The 24,227-nt window shown below is 33.9% G+C and overlaps 1 protein-coding gene across 1 annotated transcript in view; it reads right to left on the bottom strand.

Moving 5' to 3' along the window:
* The window catches only part of SLCO6A1 (solute carrier organic anion transporter family member 6A1), a 74,734-nt gene that overhangs the window by 49,418 nt on the left and 1,089 nt on the right, over window positions 1–24,227 (bottom strand). Inside the window, exons 2-4 of the mRNA XM_072958337.1 lie at window positions 11,260–11,517; window positions 7,895–8,080; window positions 6,144–6,240 (exon numbers count right to left, since the gene is read on the bottom strand). Coding sequence (XP_072814438.1) covers window positions 6,144–6,240; window positions 7,895–8,080; window positions 11,260–11,517 — 541 coding nt within the window. The remainder of the gene's footprint in view (window positions 1–6,143; window positions 6,241–7,894; window positions 8,081–11,259; window positions 11,518–24,227) is intronic.

The following is a 24,227-nucleotide window of genomic DNA, read 5'->3' as shown; positions in this document are numbered from 1 at the left end:
ATTCAGAAAAAGACAATACAAGTAAAGAAAATTACAGGCCAATATCCCTGATTAACATAGATGCAAAAATTCTCAACAAAATATTAGCAAACTGAATTCAACAGTACATTAAAATGATCATATACGATGATCAAGTGGGATTTATTCCAAGAGTGCAAGGATGGTTCAACATCTGCAAATCAATCATTGTGATATACCACATTAACAAAATGAATAAAAAGCATATGATCATGTCAACTGATGCAGGAAAAGCATTTAACAAAATTCAGCAAACACTCATGATTAAAACTTTCAACAGACTACGTATAGAGGGAACATAAAAAGGCTATATATGACAAACCCACAGCTAACATCAGACTCAACAGTGAAAAGCTGAAAATTTTTCTTCCAAAATCAAGAATAAGACAAGTATGCCTAACATCCTTACCTTTATTCAACAAAACACTGGAAGTACTAGCCAGAGCAATTTGGCAAAAAAAAGGAATAAAAGGCATCCAAATAAGAAAGGAATAAGTAAAACTGTCTCTGTTTGAAGATGACATGGTAGTATATACAGAAAACCCTAACTACTCCACCAAAAAAACTATATAGGCACCAAGCCATGATACCATTGTATCAAGCCAGTCATTTCTGGATAATGGGGCACAGAGTACCACCAGTGAATTCTGTAATTATCATGCTGACACACTTCCTTTGTCTTATCATATGGTCTCTAGTCAAAGACAATACTGTATGAGATACCACAGGGATGAATATGGCACCTAAGTCTTTGAAAAGTGATGCTAGCATAAACATGGTAGGCAGATGTTATGAACTGAATATGTTTGTCTCCTGCAAATTCATATGTTAAGATCCTGCCCTCTAATGTGATGGTATTAGCAAGTGGGGCCTTTGGGAGATGATTAGGTCATAAGGATAGTCTGCATGAATGTGATTAATGACCCAGAGAAACTTCTTGCCCCTTTAGGCACATGGGAACACAGGGAGAAGATGGCTATGTCTATGAACCAGGAAGCAGAATCTCCCAAGACACTGAATTTGCCAGCACCTTGCTCTTGAACTTCTCAGCATACAGAACTACAAGAAATAAATTTCTGTTTTTGTATAGCTGTCCAAATGGACTAAGATAGTACAGAAGAAAAATTCTTGCCTAGGATATGTATCTTTTCGTATAAAGACAAATTAATAAACTGGATGGTAGCTTGTCTCCCAATGAATGTGCTATACCACGGACTCAGGGTTGACCTCTACTATTGATGAATTACATACTCAGCAATAGTAATACTCATATCCTAGTAAATACTTTTGTTGACAGACTTTCCTACTGTGAAGAAGTCCACGTTACTACATTCATGTCACCAAGGCCACTTTTTACATGAGCTTACTGAGGAAGAATTGGGATGGTTAGAAAGGAGAGAGGCTGACCTGACATTAACAGGATGGGTCATTTTGTCCAACTGATTAAACAGCTTCTTCCAAAGTACACACCTTTTACATGTGCCCATTCTAAGAGGTTCACTCACATTTTCTTTTGATTTCCTATTTTCTAATCTTATTCTAAGCTCCTGGCTACCCAACCATAAATTAGTATAAATTTATACCTCAGGCCATCTCTCCTTCTATGCTAAGTGGTCAACCAGCCTGAAGTTCTACTCACTAGAAAGATTTCCTGTATCCAAGGCCACTGGTGAGTGGAGCTATTAATATAGTGGCCATCTCCTTTCTCATCTCAATAAGAAAACTTAATATTAATATGATTAAATGTGTTCCTTTTCCCTGAGAATATTCTCCAATATTGTTTAAAGAAGCCAAATGACCCAGAAGTCTTACAATAACTTCTGTCCCTCAAATTGATTAAATGCTATGAATACTTAATTTTCCAGTCTGGCCCTCCCCTGGACTTAATCCCATCTGCAACTTGTGATCATTTTACTAACTTACTCCCAGGAAGGAGGTTATCTGAGCATACAAATACACAACCTAGTTCTTGAATCCTAAAGCTACTTCTGATACTATTTTTAGTATGAGTTGGGATACTGATAGGAAACATAATACATTCATATTAGATAATTTAAAGAGATAATGACAAGAAAACTATTTCCAGTGATGTGGGCAGGGTTTAGGGAAATAACAAGGTACAGCACAAAATTCTGGGGCTAGCTACAATAACAAGCTGTTACCACAGGCCTGAATGTCAACTAAAACAATGCTTAATAAATGGTAATGGAAGCCTGAAAGCAACCATGATCTTCAGAATAGGGATACAGCCAATCTGGGTACACCTCTCGCAGAAAAGGAACTAGGAGGATAAATACCCTAGCCTTAGTATGCTCCTGCCCTCTCATCTGCCAGTGCTTCTCACTGGCCAAATCCAACTGAAATCCAGAGTTAAAGAGATTATGCTGAGGCTCTCAATATAGCCCCCTGGGGAAGAGAAGAGAATAGAAGGTTTTAGAAAGACAGAAAAGAATTTAGAGAGTCAAACTAAATATATCCAACATACAGCTTATTCCCTGACACCTTCTCTGCCCCTCTTTATTATATTTGTCTGATAGCTACCAACACTTCACTCTGGCCAGGTAAGAGCCCAGATGAGCTGGTAGGGAAGCTAGCAGGAGAGTGTCCATACAGTATCCATAGCAATAAATAATTAAGGAATTAGTTGGCAGCTTAATAAATAAGAGGAGATAGCTAGCTTCTGTATCTCAGTTTCAATTAGTTCTCCATTTATATAAAACCAGAGTTTCAGAAATGGAGAGTGGATCTCCCTATTTTCTTGTAGTGGTAGATTATACCTCCTTCATTAACTCCATCATCTTAATGAGACAACTGGAAAAGGCAAGAAGTCACTTACAGTACCACTTCAGTAAATAATTAAACATAACTTTAAAATACATATTTATGTAGGATAAAGAATGAAATAAAGATTAGAAAAGAATAAAATATAGAATAGAAAAACCACAGGGAAAATCAATAAAACTAAAGAGTTTTTTTTTAAGAGTTTTTTTTTAAATCAACAAAATTGACAAACCCTTAGCTAGAATAAGAAAAAAAAAGAGAAGACTCAAATAACAAAAATCAGAAATGAAAGAGAAGATATTACAACTGATGCCACAGAAATAAAAAGAATCACAAGAGACTACTATGAACAATTTTATGCCAACAAATTAGATAAGTAGAAGTGGATAAATATCTAGAAACATATAAGCTATGAAGACTGAATCATGAAAGAATAAAATGAGCAGACATATAACCAGTAAGGAAATTAAATCAGCACTTAAAAAACCTTTCAACAAAGTGGTTTGGTGCAATCGTCATAGAAGACAGTATGGAGATTCCATAAAAAAAACTGAAAATAGACTTACTCTATGATCCAGTAATCCCACTCCTGGGATTCAGAGGAAGCTCTAATTTGAAAAGATACATGCACCCCAATGCTTACAGTAGCACTATTTACAAGAGCCAAGATGTGGAAACAACCTAACAGTCCATCAACAGATGATTGGATAAAGAAATTATAATGTGTGTGTGTGTGTGTATGTGTGTAATAATATGTATTATATAATTTATATAATACTAATAATGTTTATATATATATATATATATATAAAATATATATACACACACAAACACACATACTACTCAGTCATAAAGAAGAATAAAATAACACCATTTGCAGCAACATGGATGGACCTGGAGATTGTCACATTAAGTGAATTAAGCCAGAAAGAGAAAGAAAAATACCATATATTATTCATATGTGGAATCTAAAAAAAAGTGACACAATGAACTTTTTACAAAACAGGAACAGACTCACAGGCGTAGAAAACAAACTTAGGGTTATCAGTGGGAAAAGAGGAGGGTGGAAGAATAAACTGGGAGCTTGGGATTTGCAGATACTACTATACATAAAAAAGATAAACAACAAAGTTCTACTGTACGGCACAGGGAACTATGTTCAATATCTTGTAATAGTCTATAATGAAAAAGAATATGAAATGTAATATATGTGTGTGTGTGTGTGTGTGTGTGTGTGTGTGTGTAAAACTGAATCACTATGCTGTACACCAGAAATTAACTCAATATTGTAAACAGACTTTTGTAAACTATGTTTTGTTTCAATAAGAACAAACAAAAAACCCAAAACTCAAAAAACCTCACTACAAAGAAAATCCCAGGCCCAGATGGCTTCAGTGGAGAATACAACCAAACTCTTTAAGAAGAATTAATACCAATCCTTCTCAAACTTTTCCAAAAAAATTAAGAGGAGGGAATACTTCCAAACTCATTCCATGAGGTCAGCATTACCCTAAAAACAAAAAATCAGACAAAGATACTACAAGAAAAGAAAACCATACACTAAAATCATTGGGATGTAAAAATCATCAACAAAATACTAGGAAACCAAATTCAACAACATATTAAGAGAATCATATCATGACCAAGATAGATATATTCTGGAATACAACAATAATGGTTCAATATAGGAAAATCAATTATTGTGATATACCACATTAACATAATGAAGGGCAAAACCACAAGGTTATCTCAATTGATGCAGAAAAAGCATTCAATGAAGTTTAACAACGTTTCATTATAAAAACACTCAACAAACTAAAAATAGAAGGAAACTACCCCAACATAATAAAAAGCCATATATGAGAAGTCCGCTGGTAATACTGCACTCCTGTAAGATCTGGAACATGGCAAGGATGCCTACCTATTCTTAACACTTCTATTCAACATAGTACTGGAAATTCTAGTCAGAACAAACAGGCAAGAAAAAGAAATAAAAGGCATCCATATTGGAAAGAAAGAGGTAAACTTACTTCTGTTTGCAGATGACATGATCTTATACTTAGAAAATGCTAAAGACTCCAAAAAAAAAATCCGTTAGAACTAATAATTCAGCGAAGTGGCAGGATACAAAATCAACACAAAAATCAAATGTGTTTCTATACACACTGAACAGCATCCAAGCTGGAAGACTTATTTAAACAGTGAAAACTCCAGAACATTGCTAATAGAATTAAAGAAGCTACAAAGTAATGGAAAGATATCCATGCTCATGGATTTGAAGACTTTCTATTATTAAATTCCCTTAATGCCCAAAGCAATCTACAGATTCAATGTAATCCCTATCAAAGTCTCAGCAGAATTTTTTTGCAGAAATTTTAAAAATCCTAAAATTTCATATGGAATCTGACTAGACTCCAAATAGCCAAAATAATCCTGAGAAAGAAAAAAAAAGCCAGAAGCTTCACACCTCCTGATTTCAAAATATAGCACAAAGCTATAGTACTCGAAACAGTATGGTACTGATTAGTATAAAGACAGCAACATAGACCAATAGAAGACAAGAAAGAGTCCAGAAACAAACTCTCATGAGTCCAGAAACAAACTCTCATAAATACGGACAAATGCTTTTTCAGAAGGATGGTAAGAATACAAAATGGATCCAGTACCTCTGTTTAAAAAAATAAATAAACAGATAAATCTAATTACCTACTCCCATTAAAGGGGGGAGGGTATAGCTCAGTGGTAGAGTGCATGCCTAGCATGCACGAGGTCCTGGGTTCAACTCCCAGTACCTCTGTTTAAAAAAAATAAATAAACAAATAAATCTAATTACAAAATGGAGAAAGGATAGTCTCTTCAATAAATGGTGCTGAAAAATAGTCAAACTCTTCAATATAGGAAGCAGAACAGTGGTTGCCAAGGGCTGAGGAAGGGCAAAATGGGGAGTTGTTGTACAATGGATACAGAATTTCAGTTCTGCAAGATGAAAAAATTCTAAAGATCTGTTGCATAACAATATGCATATAGTTAATACTACCTGTATTACACACTTAAAAATGGTTAGGATGGTACATTTTTTACTATTTTTTATCACAATTTTTTAAAAAGCTATATATAGAATTAGTAGTAAGGTTGTCATTAGAAGTAGTTTTTGAAGTTACATTTCAACCAGCAAAGATAAAAATGCATATTTAGATGTATTTATATGTACATATATATGCATATCCATCACATTTACATATATTTCTCTTTAAAATGTCTGTTACAATATATGTATTCACAAGCTACACTATCTAGCCAATAAATATATAGAGTGTAAATCAAAAAAGGCAAAAACAGCTTACCTTTCCTCAAAAGAACTATTCTCAGAGGTCTTAATTAAGAGTGCTCCTATCGCACGACCCAAAGCATATCCGAGGATTCCTGAAGCTTCCACAATGCCTATAAAATGAATACTGGACATCAAACAATTACATAAGCCAGCTTTGTTGTAAAAATATAAAGACTACCTCACTGAAATGGATCACCTCTGAAAGGTTCATACCATACTCTATCAGTCTCCAAAGAAACAGAAGCAGTAGGATATCGAGAGAAAGAGAGAGAGACAGAGACAGAGAGAGACAGAGAGAGAGACAGAGATTGATTGACTGATATTTTTAGGAAGTGGCTCATGAAACTGTAGGGCTAGCAAGTCCAAATTTGTAGGGTAGGCTGGCAGGCTGGAAATCCACATAAGAATTAATGTTACAGTCCTGAGTCCATAGTTAAGTCTTACATCCACAGGGCAGGCTAGCAGAATGGGAAAACTCAGTTAGTTTCTAAATTGCACTTTGGAGACAGAATTGCTTCTTTGGGAAACCTCAGTCTGTCCTGAAAGGCTTCCATCGATTGGATGAGGCTCACCCATATAATGAAGAGTTAAACTGCTTGACTCAAAGTCTACTGAAATAAATATTAGTCACATCTAAACAATATCATAGAAACATCTACAATGGTGTTTGACCAAACAACTAGTTGCCATAACCAGCCAAGCTGACACATAAAATTAATCATTATACATATTACTCAGTGCATGTATTAGAGAAATTCAGATAACTTCATAATTCTGTATACCTTATTTAATCTACATATTAATGTGATATAAATATATTTATATTCATATAAATTCAACAGATCCTATTTCACTTTAAATCGTAGTGCCAAAGCAAAACAATACTTTAACATAAATACTGCTTTTGCATCCTTCACCTCAGTTGCCAAGGAGGCAAGAGGTGGCAATGAAGCAAGCTACTCTCTGCAGTGTACAGATGTGTGTTTTAATTGCCATTCAGTAGAACCAAAAGTAAAACAATCACATTTGTTGCCACCATGAGCCAACACTAATGAATCACTGCAAAATTTTTTTTCTAAAAGCAAACATAAATATGAATGTCATCTACTTTACTGATATGACGTTCCTTACCTATGGTGGAAAAATGACTATTTTGATGCAAAAATGCTATTTACTTTTCACTCACCTTCACAATAAGTGTGTAAAAACAACTTTAAAATTGTTTTTTCAAAAGTGATGGTTAGATAGACCTGTATAAATAGGAGATTTATCAGGACAAGAAGCTAGTGTAATATGAAGAGGCACTTATTATTCTGAGATATACCCTAGGGTTACTTACTGTATGATACTCTAGCATAAAACACTGTAAACAGAGGATACTACACTGTTGTTAATTAATTAAATAGTACATCACTCCCTTCTTTGATAGAATGAACAAGATTATGTTTTCACTAACTTTAAAAATATCAAACCTCCCCAGAATGATTAAGTAAGCTAATGTACGCAAAGAGCTTAGTGCTGTAATGATTATTTCAGCACCACACAGAATCTGGCTCTAAAGAGGCATAAAACAATGTTTTTGCCCCTTTTTGACATGATGGCAGCAACATCCCACTACATTCCCGAAGTTTAAACATACAATCTACTCAAGCAACTTAATCTGGTAACTTGAGATTTTTTTCCCCTAGAAAAATGAACTGCAGCCTATACAGTTTGATATGATGAAAATATATATAAATTATACGAGAAGGGGAAAAAACTTGCCTAGATAAATACCAGCTGAGTATGTGGCAACGCTGTTACAAATAAAGACTACTCCAAGGACACGAAGAGGTACTCCTGCTATTCCCTGCACACTCTGCCCAAGGATGAAGAAAATCATGTCTTTTGATAGGAATGATAATGAAGTTTTCTTGCAATCGTTGACAATCTTCATTTCTTTGCAAATATCTTTTGAAAAGATAATTATATTTTGTTAAATGAGTCAAAAGTTAAACACACAACAAACATACAGTATCTTTTATGATGTGCTTTACCTTTTACAAGCTATTTCCAACATTATGTTTTTATTTTAGTCAACATTTCATTTATATTGAATGTAGTAGTTCTATAATCAATCATCATGTTTTAAGACAAAAAGCAATGATAAAAGAACATTTGCCAGAATACAAGGAAAGACGCACATACTATAAACCAAATACAAATGTGTATGCATGATTATACGCTTATCACACACTTATGTGTACACAGGTATACATACACATACACACACACATATTCCTCTTAAATTTGGCATCTGGTACCCCTGAGTTTTGACCCTGGGGTAAAAGTATTTCCAATGTTTTAATATCTGAATTATTAAAGATTACCTTCTGAGTTTAATTCTAGATCCATTTCTTCAGCAATTTTCACATTAACTTTCTGTTACCAGTTTCCCATTTTAGACCCACTGACTTCTAGAATATAAGTTCATAAGGACAAGCCATTATACAATAAAAACTTCTCTCTACTTGTCATATGGTTATATACTAGATTTTAAATTCCTTTAGGTGACAGTCTATTTCACAGCTTTTTAAAAAAAATTCACATGGCTGTAGAACAATAGTAAATAAATGTTTGTTGGAATTGTATTTGTTATCAGATTGATAGATCCAGGCAATGCTATTAGATCATTCTGACTGTATCTATTTTGATTGGAATTTAACAAATGCTCTTAAAATATTATTGTGGAAAACTGGTAAAGGTATAGATTGCAAAATAGGACACCAATGGAAATTTTCAGCTGACTCTGTATCCATATGGAACGATACTTGATTCCATATCAAATAGGAAGAAGTCTCCAGAATTGTGATTCAAAACATTGATGATTCAGTTTTACATAAACATATTAACTTGGGGTGATAGCAATATCAATGTGACATTTCCAACACCCTATCCTCTTAGTTCCTTGAACTTCTCTCCTTCCATGTACTTGTACTCCACTCACCTAAGCTACTGACTTAAACTTTCAGAAATAGTAACTACAAACCTTCCTTAATTGCAATTTCAAGCTGCCTACACTCAAACTATCTTTATCTTTTGGTTCACTCCGCCTAATAACCCAATTCGAACAATCCTTAAAACCCACCAAGACCTATAATCCATTGATCATGCTACTTTTCACTATACCAATGTTCCCTTCATCTCCTTTCTTCTCTCACTGTTATCTTAACACCTGTAAACCCCTGCTCTTTTTCATATCACTTCAACCATGGATATGCTGGGTGTTCAAATATATGTAAAGATCCAGAAACTAAAGATCAGAGAGTGACAGAACTGTTTTCATAAACTAGTGGAGAAAATTAGTTTTAACTTCTCAAGGATTTGGTAGAATATGATTTCTACATGTTAGCTGAGGCACAGGAGCTGAGTACAAAAAACTGTGATGGGGTAGAGGGGACAGAAAAAGGGAGTGGGAGGTGGTGGTAAATAGGCTGTTCCATAGAGGGTCAAACAAGTCACATGGGGAGACAAGGCTAGCAGGTAACCAGGAACATAGACAGAGAACAGAATAGGAAAGATAGCAGAAAAGAGTAAGAGAAGGATCTCAAAAAAAAAAAAAAAAGGGGATACAGGAAGAAAATACAGAAATTAAAAAAAAAACTTACATACATAAACTGAGTATGGACACAAAGTAGAAATTTAGTTATGTAAGAACTAAACTTTTAAACAAAATAAGTAAAATAGCTGCATAGTTAGGTGTATGAAATGAGCACTTCTACTTGCAAAAACTATTTACTTCATTTCTAACCTTCTATTCCCAAGTAGAGGGTTCCCAGTAATTGAATAGGTGTTGTCAAATGAATTGCAGATTTCTAATCACAAGCAGAAAATAAAATATATAGAATCTAGATAATATAAAGAAGACACAAAGAAAGGAGTACTCCCATTACTCATCAAGCAGCATTTTTAATGACTCAAGCGGTGATTCTAACTTTTCACCCTTTCTGGCTGGAACAAGGTTAAGGGAAGAATAGGAGTAAAGTATTCCCCATTCCTATCCTTCCATAAGCCATCTTCTAATTCAATTAGCAGTCCATTCTATAAATATAATAAACACATCACAAATATGTTTTACAAATTAATAAATATACTTATTCTACATATTTATAGTTTATAAATATATTATGAATATAAGTAAATATTAATTACTTCATAAGTCTGTATGATATGTATCATATGTTATATGTTTATCATATGAAATATGTAATACATAGTTTAGTTATATTACATAAATTATTGAACTTAATGTGAAATATTTTAATTTTTATTGCAAATACAAAGCATAAACACACATCACAAACACACTTTTAAACATCATAAGCATGCTTCCACACATACACACACACATGAGACATCCTCATTCTTTTTCCATCATGTCTTGCTAAAGCCCAGTTTAAAGTTTTCAAAATAAGTAAATGCATTCCCATATTTTTATAAAGCTATATACAAGAAAGTACTCATCACAAAAGTGTCAGAAATAGTGCTATGAAACTTCAAATAGCCTTTTACCTACTGGGAATAGTAAAAAATTGTGGAATAAATTGAAAAAAAATGAAGAAAGCAAAGAAACCACCAATCTTTTTAGATTAAAAGTCCTATGTCAAAGTGCAGCACCCATTTTGAAATGACAGAAGTAGTTAGAAAAATTGTGACTGTTTTGTATGTGTGTAAGTTTGTTTATGTTTGTCTTTTGTATTTGTGTATATGTGTGTTCAGGTCATATAAAGGGATCAATTAAATTATCTTGTGGAAGACATAAGGAATTACCAAAGAACTCAAAATATTTATAATATATATGAAAATTGATAAAAGAAAAGCAATTTCACAAAATAACTATCCCAAAATATTCTTTATTCTTCCTAGGCCCATCTCTCAGATGAATAGGTAGATGATCACAGTAAGATGAGAGAATGGCATGTGTGCTATTAGGGAGCTACCATTAATCAGCTTAATAAATTTGATCATATAAATAGATATAGATGAATGAGTATACAGACAGATAAGTATCAGTTTATTTTAAGTTTCTAGAGCCAGTGGTTTAAACGAATAATGATTTGATGTATCAATAGTAGCTTTTAAAATCTTACCTTCAGTTACTACATTCATTTGATAATTTCTACCACTAAGGTATGGAAAAGCAAATAAAAGTGATCCAAATCCTACTAAAAAGGAAGAAACTGCAATCCATCTTGGTATGTTTCCTTTCCCTCCGCAGTATGCTATAAACACAACTACCAGGCAAAATGAAATATTGTAACTCAATGACAACACAAGACTCTCAATGGTTGTCAGATGATTATCCTGAAAACTGTCGCTGCTCAGATTTACAAGACCAAACACAATACCTAAAATGTGAACAGAAAAGAAAGCAATAATATGCATAAAATTATTTTTACAAAGACAAAGTAAATCATTAAAAACAATTTACAACGATTTAAGTTTATTTTACGTTATTCTGAATGTTTGAGATCTATAAGCACATAATTCCTTTTCTAAAACACTAATAGGTCTTAATCTCTATGAAATATTTGCCACTTGAATTTTTGTAATTAATTTAAAATTATATTTATGAGTAATTTACTGAAAAATATGCTCTTTTTAATCATCTCACTGTACTGATCCTATATTTTAATGTATTATGTTTCAGTTAAAATGTACAGCCTGTTGCACAGCAAAGGAAACTACACACAAAATGAAAAGACTGGGAGAAAATATTTTCAAATGATGCAATCAACAAGGGCTTAACTTTCAAAATATACAAACGGCTCATACAACGCAATAACAAAAAACCAAACAACCCAATCAAAAAAGGGCAGAAGGCCTGAACAGACACTTCTCCAAGGAAGACATACAGATGGCCAATAGGCACAAGAAAAAATGCGCAATATCGCTAATTATTAGAGAAATGCAAATCAAAACTACAATGAGGTATAACCTTACACTAGTCAGAATGGCCATCATTAAAAAGTCCACAAACGAAAAATGCTAGAGAGGGTGTGGAGAAAATGGAACCCTTCTATGTTGTTGGTAGGAATGTAATTTGGTACAGCCCCCCCTGGAAAATAGTTTGGAGATTACTTAAAAAACTAAAAATAGACTTACCATAATCCAGTAATCCCACTCCTGGGCATATATCCGGAGAAAACTCCAATTTGAAAACATACATGCACCCCAATGCTCACAGCAGCACTATTTACAACAGCCAAGACATGGAAGCAACCTAAACGTTAATTGACGGATGACTGGATAAAGAATATGTGGGGTGTGTATATACATACTACTCAGCCATTAAAAATAATGAAGTAATGCCATTTGCAGCAACAAGGATGGACCTAGAGATGATCATACTAAGTGAAGTAAGTCAGACAGAGAAAGATAAATATCAAAATATCACATGATATCACATGTGGAATCTAAAAAAAATGAAACAAATGACCTTATTTACAAAACAGAAATGGACTCACAGATATAGAAAACAAACTTATGCTTACCAAAGAAGAAGGTCGGGGGAGGGATAAAGAGGAATAAATTAGGAGTTTGGGATTAGCAGATACAAACTACTACATATAAAATAGATAAACAAGGTCCTAACATATAGCACAGGGAACTATATTCAATATATTATAATAACTTATAATGAAAAAGAGTATGTGTGTATATATGTATGACCGAATCACTATGCTGTACATCAGAAACTAACACAACAGTGTAAATCAACTCTACTTCAATAAAAAAGATTAAATAAGAATCTAACCTTATCTCCCATCTAGAATAGGAAGTAAAACATCGAAATAGTTGAAGCCCAACATGTACTTCTCAAATGCATTCTTCTCTCTCACTCCATAACCCATACCCTACATCTGAAGTTTACAATTTCTAAACCGTTTTAACACTTTTTTTTGACAATGTATTCATCCTTAAACAATGTAGAGTATCATTTGTCATATGTCTATCTCTGGGGTTAGGGTATTAATTCCCCTTCTAATTCAGGAATATTATATAACCAAATTTGTACAGTTATCTTCCACAGCACTATAAAATAGTAAGGGAAAGAGAAAAAATTAAAAACTGAAATACACACACGCACAAAATGTATATATGTTTGTGTGTGTGTACACATAAAACAAACAAGAAAAATGTCAGGTGCTAGTTATTCTTCTAAGTGGTTATGAGACCACAGTCAATATTTATAACTTCCTTATTCCATTATTCACCCTCTCTTCTTCCCCTTTATCTCAGATAACATACATAGGTTGCAATCATAAAGCATATGCCTCCACCCTATAGAACAGTGCCCAAACTTCTGATTGTTGTCTCCTAGCTGAAGCCTCATCTGAGTCTTCAATAAGACATTATAATTACCAGTAAGGCCAAGAGTTTCTGGTTACTGAGCTATGTAGTAAGACCAGTGAATTCCATGAATACGAACTTTCTGATGTACTTCTTTTGCTGTAAAATGAGTTCCTTCATTAAAAGCAAAATGATCAGGATGGTGTATAAGGGATTTATTAAGTCCAATTACAGTTGTTCTGGCAGAACCATGGTGATAAAAGAACCTAGATCTAAAATAAATATCTATTTCAGTGAGAAGAGATTATCTCCCACTCTATAATAGAAGTAGATAACATAATCAACCTGCCTCCAGGTAGCTGGTTGGTTTCATTAGAGGATGGAGTTATTTCCTGGATTGTATTGGAATTTTCCCACTGGCCATTCAGGTACTCAGAAATGCAATAGCCAGATCAGTGCTGGTGAAGATAAATCCTTGCATTCAGTTCTCCTACAACTTCATCCTTGATGCAATTGTCACTATAAATACAAGCCCATTGAACAAGACAAACAATGGCAAAGGAAAGAGGCTGATTAATAATCACAAGATGATCTAACCAAGGAGGTGAAAGACTTATACATGGAAAACTATAAATCATTGATGAAGGAAATTAAAGAAGACTTTAAAAAAATGGAAAGAGATCCTGTGCTCCTGGATTGGAAGAATCAGTACTGTTAAAATGGTCATACTGCACAAGGCAATCTACAGATTTAATGCAATCTCTATCAAATTATCCAGGACATATTTCACAGAACTAGAACAAATCATAATAAAATTTATATGGAACCACAAAAGACCTAGAATTGCCAAAACATTACTGAAGAAAAAGAAAGAGGCTGGAGGAATAACTCTCCCAGACTTCAGACAATACTACAGAGCTACAGTAGTAATCAAGACAGCATGGTATTGGTACAAAAACAGACGTATGGACCGATGGAATAGAATAGAGAGTCCAGAAATGAACCCACAAACTTTTGGTCAACTAATCTTCGACAAAAGAGGCAAGAATATACAATGCAATAAAGACAGTCTCTTCAGCAAATGGTGTTGGGAAAACTGGACAGCAGCATGTAAATCAATGAAGTTAGAACACTCCCTTACACCATACACAAAAATAAACTCAAGATGGATCAAAGACTTAAACATAAGACAAGATACAATAACATCCCAGAAGAAAATATAGGCAAAACATTATGTCACATACATCTCAAAAATGTTCTCCTAGGGCAGTCTACCCACACAATAGAAATAAAAGCAAGAATAAACAAATGGGACCTAATTAAACTTACAAGCTTCTGCACAGCAAAGGAAACCATAAGTAAAACAAAACGATAACCTACAGAATGGGAGAAAACTTTTGCAAATGATGAAACTGACAAAAGCTTGATCTCCAGAATGTATAAGCAGCTCATATGAATTAATAAGAAAAAAACAAAGAACCCAATCCAAAAGTGGGCAGAAGACCTAAACAAGCAATTCTCCAAGGAAGACATACAAATGATCAATAGGTACATGAAACAATGCTCAATATCACTAATTATCAGAGAAATGCAAATCAAAACTACGACACCAGTTAGAATGGCTATCATTCAAAAGTCCACAAATAACAAATGCTGGAGAGGCTGTGGAGAAAAGGGAACCCTCCTACACTGCTGGTGGGAATGCAGGTTGGTGCAGCCACTGTGGAAAACAGTGTGGAGATTCCTGAAAAGACTAGGAACAGACTTATCATATGACCCAGGAATCCCACTCCTGGGCATATATCCAGAAGGAACTCTACTTCAAAAAGACACCTGCACCCCAATGTTCACAGGAGCATTATTTACAATAGCCAAGACATGGAAACAGCCTAAATGTCCATCAACAGATGACTGGATAAAGAAGATATAGTACATTTATACAGTGGAATACTATACGGCCATAAAAATGACAACATAACACCATTTGCAGCAACATAAATGTCCCCGGAGATTGTCATTCTAACTGAAGTAAGCCAGAAAGAGAAAGAAAAATACCATATGAGATTGCTCATATGTGGAATCTAAAAAAAAAAAAACAAATACAAAACAGAAACAGACTCATAGACATAGAATACAAACTTGTGGTTGCCAAGGGAGCAGGGGGTGGGAAGGGACAGACTGGGATTTCAAAATTTGTAGATACTGACAGGCATATGCAGAATAGATAAACAAGATTATACTGTATAACACAGGGATATATATACAAGATCTTGTGGTAGCTCACAGTGAAAAAAATATGTGACAATGAATATATGTATGTTCATGTGTAACTGAAAAATTGTGCTTTACATTGGAATTTGACACATTATAAAATGACTATAACTCAATAAAAAAATGTTAAAAAAATCACAAAATGATTATCTGTCTACCTTGTTACTGAGAAGTTCCTCTGCAATAGATTTCTTTTGGTGAACATTCACATAGGATAACTTTGCCTATTCAGAGAGACATAATACTTACCCAACCCTTTCCTAGTTATCAAACAGCCAAACCAGTAAGCAATGGCAGCATATTATCTAGGCAATATCAACTCTTTAATATTAGTCTTGCCCAGTGGGAGGATTTCCTTTTCCCTCTGTTTTTCAGGGCTTTAATGCTATATATAGAATTATACTACAGCATACTTCTGCCTTCAAAAAAACCACAAGCTCATAAAAAATTATGTTCTTTCTTAGTAATGGGAGGTGTAAATGAAGAAATTTTTCCTTCATTTGAGAACATGCAGCTCTGCACACACCATACCAATTGGTCCCTAAAGACAACGCTGAAGTCACAGGCAAATTTTTGGTGTATAAGATAAGATATTATCTCCAGGACAGATTTTTTGTTAGTCATTCTGGGAGAGGCTGGCATCTAATTCCAGTATGAGTCTAGCAATAAGGAGTGGTAAAGTCAGCCATGGGGGCAATCCTCATTCCCTTAACTCAGAAGAAGCAAATTCAGTGGCTCCAAACAAGGAATTGCTTTTTTTTCAGACAAAGGAAAAGTAGCTGCTCCTATTGGAAAATGAGGTTTAGAATTTTAGGACTTATGGTTGTCAGATTCACTGAATTCCACTCAAATGCCTTTGTCCCATTTCTCAAGGTTCCACTCCTCTCCAATCAATGCCCCAACTCTCACATAAGTGATCTTCTGAATTTATGAATTTAACTTATGTTGTAATTTTACAACTGTGAATTAGAGTTGGTACTGTTCCAAATATGTAGTATGTGGCTAAAAGTGATAAGACTCTCACAGAACCATCAGAGAAGCTCATACATTTTCTAATTATGTCCTAAATTTCTCATTTTCTTCCTGTAAATTGTTCAGGACAATGAGAAGCAGTCAACCCCACCATCTTTGTGGTCAAAAGTTCCACCACAGGAGCCAATTGCAGAAGCTACTCGTCTCCCAAGTTTTGCCTCTAATAAGACCTTTATACCAGGCAACATTTTAAATAACTCTTTTGTCACTACATGCCATTAACTTCCAGTGTACCATTTTCCACAGGCACAAACATTGCTTTTTTCATTGTTCTCAAGCTTAATGAGGTCAGAAAACCAATTCCAGATTCCCATCTCTGAGGGATGATTTGCTTGTATTTTTCCTAGTTCAAAGCCTGGTATGGAATACTACATAAAAAATACGATTTTTATAATTTATAGACAAATTAGTTTTATTACACTGATAAAGCTAAAAATTCAGTCAAAAACTTTTCAAATATCTTTGTATAATATATGATGATATTTACAAAATGAAGGAGTATTATACCTGCTATACATCCATACACTTTAACCAACCTCTTAGCCATACTTACCTCTAATGAAACGTTATTCATTTTTCTTCTGAAGAATATATTTTTAATATGATCTTATTTGTTCTTATAAAATTAACTGAAATTCATTAAAGTTGCTTTTTATAGTTTTGCAGTAAAGAATTGTCTCAGTAGGCCTGAGTGCTCAAAAAAGTCCTGACTTCAAGACACACAGACTCTTGGGCTGGTTTCTCCTGGACTTTGTCTCGTGTGCCTTTTCCCATTGCTAATTTCAATCTGCATCTTTTCACTGTAATAAATCATAACCATGAACGTAACATCTTCCTCCAAGTCCTTCTAGTGAATCATTCAGTCTGAGTGAGGTCTTAGGGATCAGCAATATAGCAGTTAATAAATCTAAAGTTGTTAAGGTTTCCAAATGACTCTTCACTGCAGATCATAATATTTTAATTGAGAAAACACTCTCTACAACTATTTAAGTATCTAATAAACTTAGAGAAAACACTACTAAATAATGTCTTCAGTTTTATTTTTGTACTGATGTATTTTGGTTAAAATACTTCATTCAGAGAATCTTTCTTTGACAAATACCTTAATAAGAAAAAAATTCTTCAAGTAAGTTGTCCCCAATTACGATTATTTTGAGTGTTTCACCAAATTTAAGTGTGTAAAGCCACAGACCTCCTTAATTTCATTCTATTATATGAAAATGAGTCATTGTAATTCAGTATACTAATATAATAAAGAACAAAAGCCACATGAACATCAAAATGCAGAAAAAGCATTTAATAAAATCCAGTATCTTTCCATAACAAAAACACTCAATGAACTACGAATAAAAGTCACCTTCTTCAATCTGATGAAGTACCTATATGGAGAACCTACAAAATACTTACAAATTTAATTAGAGTTACAATATGACCCAGTAATACCACTCCTAGGTATAAACTTCACAGAAATGAAAATATGTATCCACACAAAAACTTACAAATATTTCTATTTCCACATGTAAGGAACTTGAAGTCACCTATTTCCTAACAAGTAACAAACTTTACAGACTGAAAAATTAACAACCCATCTTGGATAAATAAAAGAAGGGAAGACACAGAGCAAACCTGACAAGATTTGACTTTGTCATTATAATTCATTAGTCCATACATTTATATATTTTCCTCCTTTTATTTTTTAATTGAAATATAGTTGATTTACAATGTTGTGTTAGTTTCAAGTGTACAGCAAAGTGATTCAATTATGTGTGTGTGTGTGTATATATATATATATATATATACATATGTGTGTGTGTGTATATATATATACACACACATATATATCTTCTTTTTCAGATTATTTTCCATTATAGGTAATTATAAGATATTAAATATAGTTCCCAGTGATATAGAGTAAGCCATTTTTGGTGATCTATTTTATATATAGGAGTGTGTATATGTTAATCCCAAACTCCTAACCTATCCCTCCCCCACTCTTTCCCCTTTGGTACCATGAATTTCTTTTCTATGTCTGTGAGTCCATTTCTGTTTTGTAAATAAGTTTATTTGCTTCATTTTTTTAGATTCCACACATAAGCAATAACATATGATATCTGACTTTTCTTACCTGATTTATTTCATTTAATATGGTAATCTCTAGGTCCATCCATGTTGCTGCAAATGGCGTTATTTCATTCCTTTCCCTGGCTAATATTCCATTTTATATACACACTGCATCTTCTTTATTTCTTCATCTGTCAGTGGAGATTTAGGTGGCTCCGTGTCTTGGCTATTGTAAACAGTGCTACCATGAACACTGGGGTGCATGTATCTTTTTGAATTAAGGGTTTTTTTCCCCAGATATATACCCAGAAGTGGGATTGATGGATCATATCATAACTCTATTTTTAGTTTTTTGAGAAAAAAAGAACAGAGCTGGAGAAATCACGCTTCCTGACTTTAGGCTATACTACAAAGCCACAATAATCAAAACACTATGGTACTGGAATAGAAACAGACATATAGATCAATGGAATAGGACAGAAAGCCCAGAAATAAACCCACACACTTATGGTCAATTAATCTACAACAAAGGAGGCAAGAAAATATGATGGAATAAAGACAGTCTCTTCAATAAGTAGTGCTGGGAAAACTGGACAGGAATGAAATGTAAAGGAATGAAATTATAACATTCTCTAATATCATACATAAAAATAAACTCAAAACAGATTAAAGGCCTAAATGTAAGACCAGATACTCTAAGGATCCTAGAGGAAAACATAGGCAGAACATTCTTTGACATAAATCACAGAAATATTTTTTTGGATTTATCTTTTAGAGTAATGGAAATAAAAACAAAAAAACCCAAATGGGACCTAATTAAACTTAAAAGCTTTTGCACAACAAAGGTAGCCATAAACAAAATGAAAAGACAACATACAGAATGGGAGAAAATATTTGCAAATGGTGTGACTGACAAGGGATTAATTTGTAAAATATATACACAGCTCATACAGCTCAATATCAAAAAGAACATACAACCCATCAAAAATGGGCAAAATATCTAAACAGACATTTCTCCAAAGAAGACATCCACATGGCCAATGGGCACATGAAAAGATGCTCAATATCTCTAATTATCAGAGAAATGCAAATCAACACTCCAATGAAGTATCACCTCACACCAGTGAGAATGGCAATCTTCAAAGTCTACAAATAAATGCTAGAGAAAGTGTGGAGAAAAAGGAACCCTCCTACACTGTTGGTGGGAATGTAATTTGGTGCAGCCACTATGGAGACCAGTATGGAAGTTCCTTAAAAAACTAAAAACAGAGTTACCATGAGTCCAAACATTTACATTTTGTGTTTGATTTCCAGAAATATCTGCTGTATGGTTAAAATAAATGGCCTATCTTTCAAATTTCAAAGCCCTATCTTTTAGGGCTTTGATAGGAGCCCTTGAATACTCAGACCATGACTTGAGCTGAGAGTTAACAAATCAAAGTTTGTCATTTTCTCTTCATAACTGCTTAAGGAGACACAAAAGACTCCATCGAACACCAGAGTCCTTACGGACATCATTACCACCATAACATAAAGTACAGCATCCACGTGGCTTTCAAGGTATGTGCTTCATTTGAAAGGTCATCCCAACCAAGCACAGGTGGTAGCTTGATTAATTATGATGCCACTACATGCCAAGAACTACTACCGATCTGATCAAAGAGCTGAAATTAAAGGCATAATAAAACCAATCCTAAAATTCTATTCTTTATAAATATATCTTCTGGGCTACTGTTGATATCAATTTCATAAAAGTGTTGATCCAATCAAAAGAGAGAAACCACATAGTAATTTGAACAGGAAAAGTTTGATATAAAGAATTATTAACCTACATGCACCCCAATGTTCATAGCAGCCAAGACATGGAAGAAACCTAAATGTCCATCGACAGATGACTAGATCAAGAAGTTGAGGTAAATTCATACAGTGGAATACTACTCAGCCATAAAAAAGAATATTTGCAGCAACACAGATGGACCTGGAGATTGTCATTCTAATTGAAATAAGCCAGAAAAAGAAAGAAAAATACCATATGATATCACTTGCATGTGGAATCTTAAAAAAAAGACAAATGAACATATTTACAAAACAGAAACAGACTCAGAATATAGAAAACAAACTTATGGTTACTGGCGGGAAAGGGGTGGGAAGGTGGGAAGGGATAAATTGACAGTTTGAGATTTGCAGATACTAACTACTATAAAGAAAACAAATAAACAACAAGTTTATACTGTATAGCACAGGGTACTATATTCAATACTTTATAGTAACCTATAATGAAAAACAATATGAAAATAAATATATATGTATAGGTATTACTGAACTGTTATGCTGTACACCAGAAATTGACACAATATTGTAAACTGACTATACTTCAATAAATTAAAAAAAAATCTGTGACAGCTGGCAAAGAAAAATATCTAAAGGGCTTAGGTCCATTTTCACAGAGCAGGCAAAAAGGATGAGTTTGGAGCAAAGAGGCAATAAACTGATACTGATACTGATATATAGAGGCAATAAATTGACAAATGGATTCTGAAAGAGTTTGTATCGGCATCCAATCCTACATAAACTCTTTCAGAAAAAAGAAGAAAGGAACACATTCCAATTAATTAATGAGGCCAGTATAACCTGATCCTGAATACAGACAAAAGCATTCCAAGTAAACTACAGACCAGCCTTCTCATTAAAAAAATTCTTTGCAAAATTTCGGCAAATTAAATCCAGCAATATATAAAAAAGATTTAATAGGCCAATAACAAAGGTTTATCCCCAGAATGCAAGGTTGGTTAAACATCCAAAAATCAAAAAACACAATATATAATGTTAATAAAATAAATAAAAGAGAAATATACGATGGTCCCAATAGCTAATGGAAAAAAACACTTGATAAAATTCAACACCACTGATGAAAATTCCTAACCAACTAAGAATAAAAGGAAACATCTGCAAACTGATAAAGGTCATCTACAGAAAATCTGCAGTTAACATATTTAATTGTGAAATGCTAAATGATTTCTACCTAAAAACAGGAAAAATAAATGAACATCTCTTTTCAAAACTTCTCTTTAGCATTGTACTGGACGACCCAGTCAGTGCATCAAAGCAAGAAAAAGAAATAAAAAGCATACAGATTGGGAAGAAAGAAGTAAAAATGTCTTAATTCAAGATTACATGATCATGTAGTTAAAAATCCTAAGAAATCTGCCACAAGACTTCTAAAACTAATAAGTTAATTTACCAAACTTGCAGGATAGAAGACCTAAGTAAGTAAGTAGATATATAATAGTCAGGCATCAGAACATTCAATACGGTTAAAATGTCAATTTTCTCCAAACATATAGAATCAAAGAATCCCCAATTAAAATCCCAGTAAGCTTTTTTAACAGAATTCAACAAATTGATTCTAAAATTAATGTGGAAAGGCAAAGTATCTAGAATAGCCAAAACAACCTTCAAAAAGAACAAAGTCAGAAAAATATCTGATTCCAAAACATACAATAAAACCAGAGTAATCAATGCAATACAGTATTTGCATCAATTAGACATATTAGGTCAACAGAATAGAGAAGCTAGAAATAGACTCAGAAAGAGATCTGAATTTCAGCAAAAGTGCCAAGGTAATGCAATGTGTTAAAAGACAGTCTGTTCGATATATCATGCTACAATAAAGTTTCTATATGGAAAAAATGAATCTTGACCCTTTCCATACACAAAAAAATCCATTCAAAATGGGTCAGAGATGTAAACATAAGAGCTAAACCATAAAACTTCTAAAAGACAACAAAGAAAATCTTCATGACACTGAGTTAAGCAATATTTTCTTTGACAGAAAACAAAAAGAATGAACGATTAAAAATAAATTGGACTTCAACAAAAGAAAACTTCAAGAAGACACAAGAAAATGAAAGGACAATCTGCAGATCTGTGGGGAGAGGGAGAGAGGGAGGCAGGCAGGCACCGCCTGAGTCTGGTCATAAGAAATGATTAAAAAAAAAAACCCATATTGAAGTTCAACATACAGAATGAAGGACCCATATACGTTAAAACTTACATGGACATAAGCAGCGGGAAAAAATGAGGAACTGCTGCAGATTAAAGAAGTCTAAAACAAGACAACTAAATGTGACGTGTGTTCCTGGACTGAATTTTGTACCGAAAAGGAAAAGGAGACAATGCCGAGATAGTTGGGAACATGTGAGTGGGGTCACCAATTCATAAAGTGATGGCAGTGTCACACTGGGATTCCTGACTGGGCGGGCTGATTATGTAGGAGAGTGTCCTCACTTTGGGAAGATACACACTAGGGTATTGAGCAGTAATGGGCCCCCATGTCTGAAAAAGTCTGTATGTATAGGACAGAAAAGGTGAAGGAACAAATGTGGTAAAGTACAAACAACTGCAGAATCTGGGTGAAAGGGAGGCAGGAATTCTTTGTATTACTTTTGAACCCGTTCAGTGTTTTTGAAATTGTTTCAAAACTGTTTAAAATGTAACAATAAACAATAAATAGATTACTTGATAAATAGATAAGTGAAGAGATATACCATATTTATGAAAGTAAGGCTCAGTATTACACCCAAACTGTGCTAATGATCTGTATGAAGTCAGTTAACAAGTAGGGGAGCTAAAAACCATTCACTGCAACCGCTTATTAAAAACCTTTACTGGCTCCACATTACCCACCCACCTAGTAAAGAGACAATGCCTGTAAAGCACCTGACTTATTAACCTAGTACATTAATGGTAAGTAAACGCCTTTTAGTATCCCGTCAAAACTCTCAGTCTGGTATTTAAAGACCTTCATAATGTGGCCACAATTTGTCTCTTCTTTTTTACTCATTTATGTATTCAATACAAATTTATTGTCTTTTCTGCCTCAGTCACTATATTAGGTCCTGGGGAGACACAATGAATAAAATAAATTTAACTGCCGTTTTCGGTGGTTAGGTGAAACTATTATCCAAGCCAAACTCGTCACTCACCGTTCTGAAAAAGGGCTTTCCTGTATCTGAATGTTTTCATTTCCTTATTCAATAAACATGCAACTACATTCCCAGTTATCACTGTACCCATTTATCGAGGCATGATTCAAAAGCTTCCTTCTCAAAGAAACTTCTTTGATGATTTCTCAAGTCAAATAATGACCATTTATTTGTTCCTCTTATACAGTTCTTATTACATATAGCCTTTTTACTTAAGTTATTTAGACAAAGAAATTTAGAGCAGAAAGAGATCATGTCTGACAAACTCCAGTACCATTAGTGTAAACCGGTTTGTAAAGAATCTAGGTTTAACAGGACTGGTGAGGGCTGTGACCAAGTAAAGAATATACGCCCTCCCTTTAAAAGCATTCAAATTCACATTCTTCTTCAAACTGTGGGCAAAGATACACCTTCTA

This window comes from Vicugna pacos, chromosome 3 (assembly GCF_048564905.1).
Source record: "Vicugna pacos chromosome 3, VicPac4, whole genome shotgun sequence".
NCBI classification, from domain to species: Eukaryota; Metazoa; Chordata; class Mammalia; order Artiodactyla; family Camelidae; genus Vicugna; species Vicugna pacos.
This window is presented reverse-complemented; position numbering and strand designations above follow the sequence as displayed.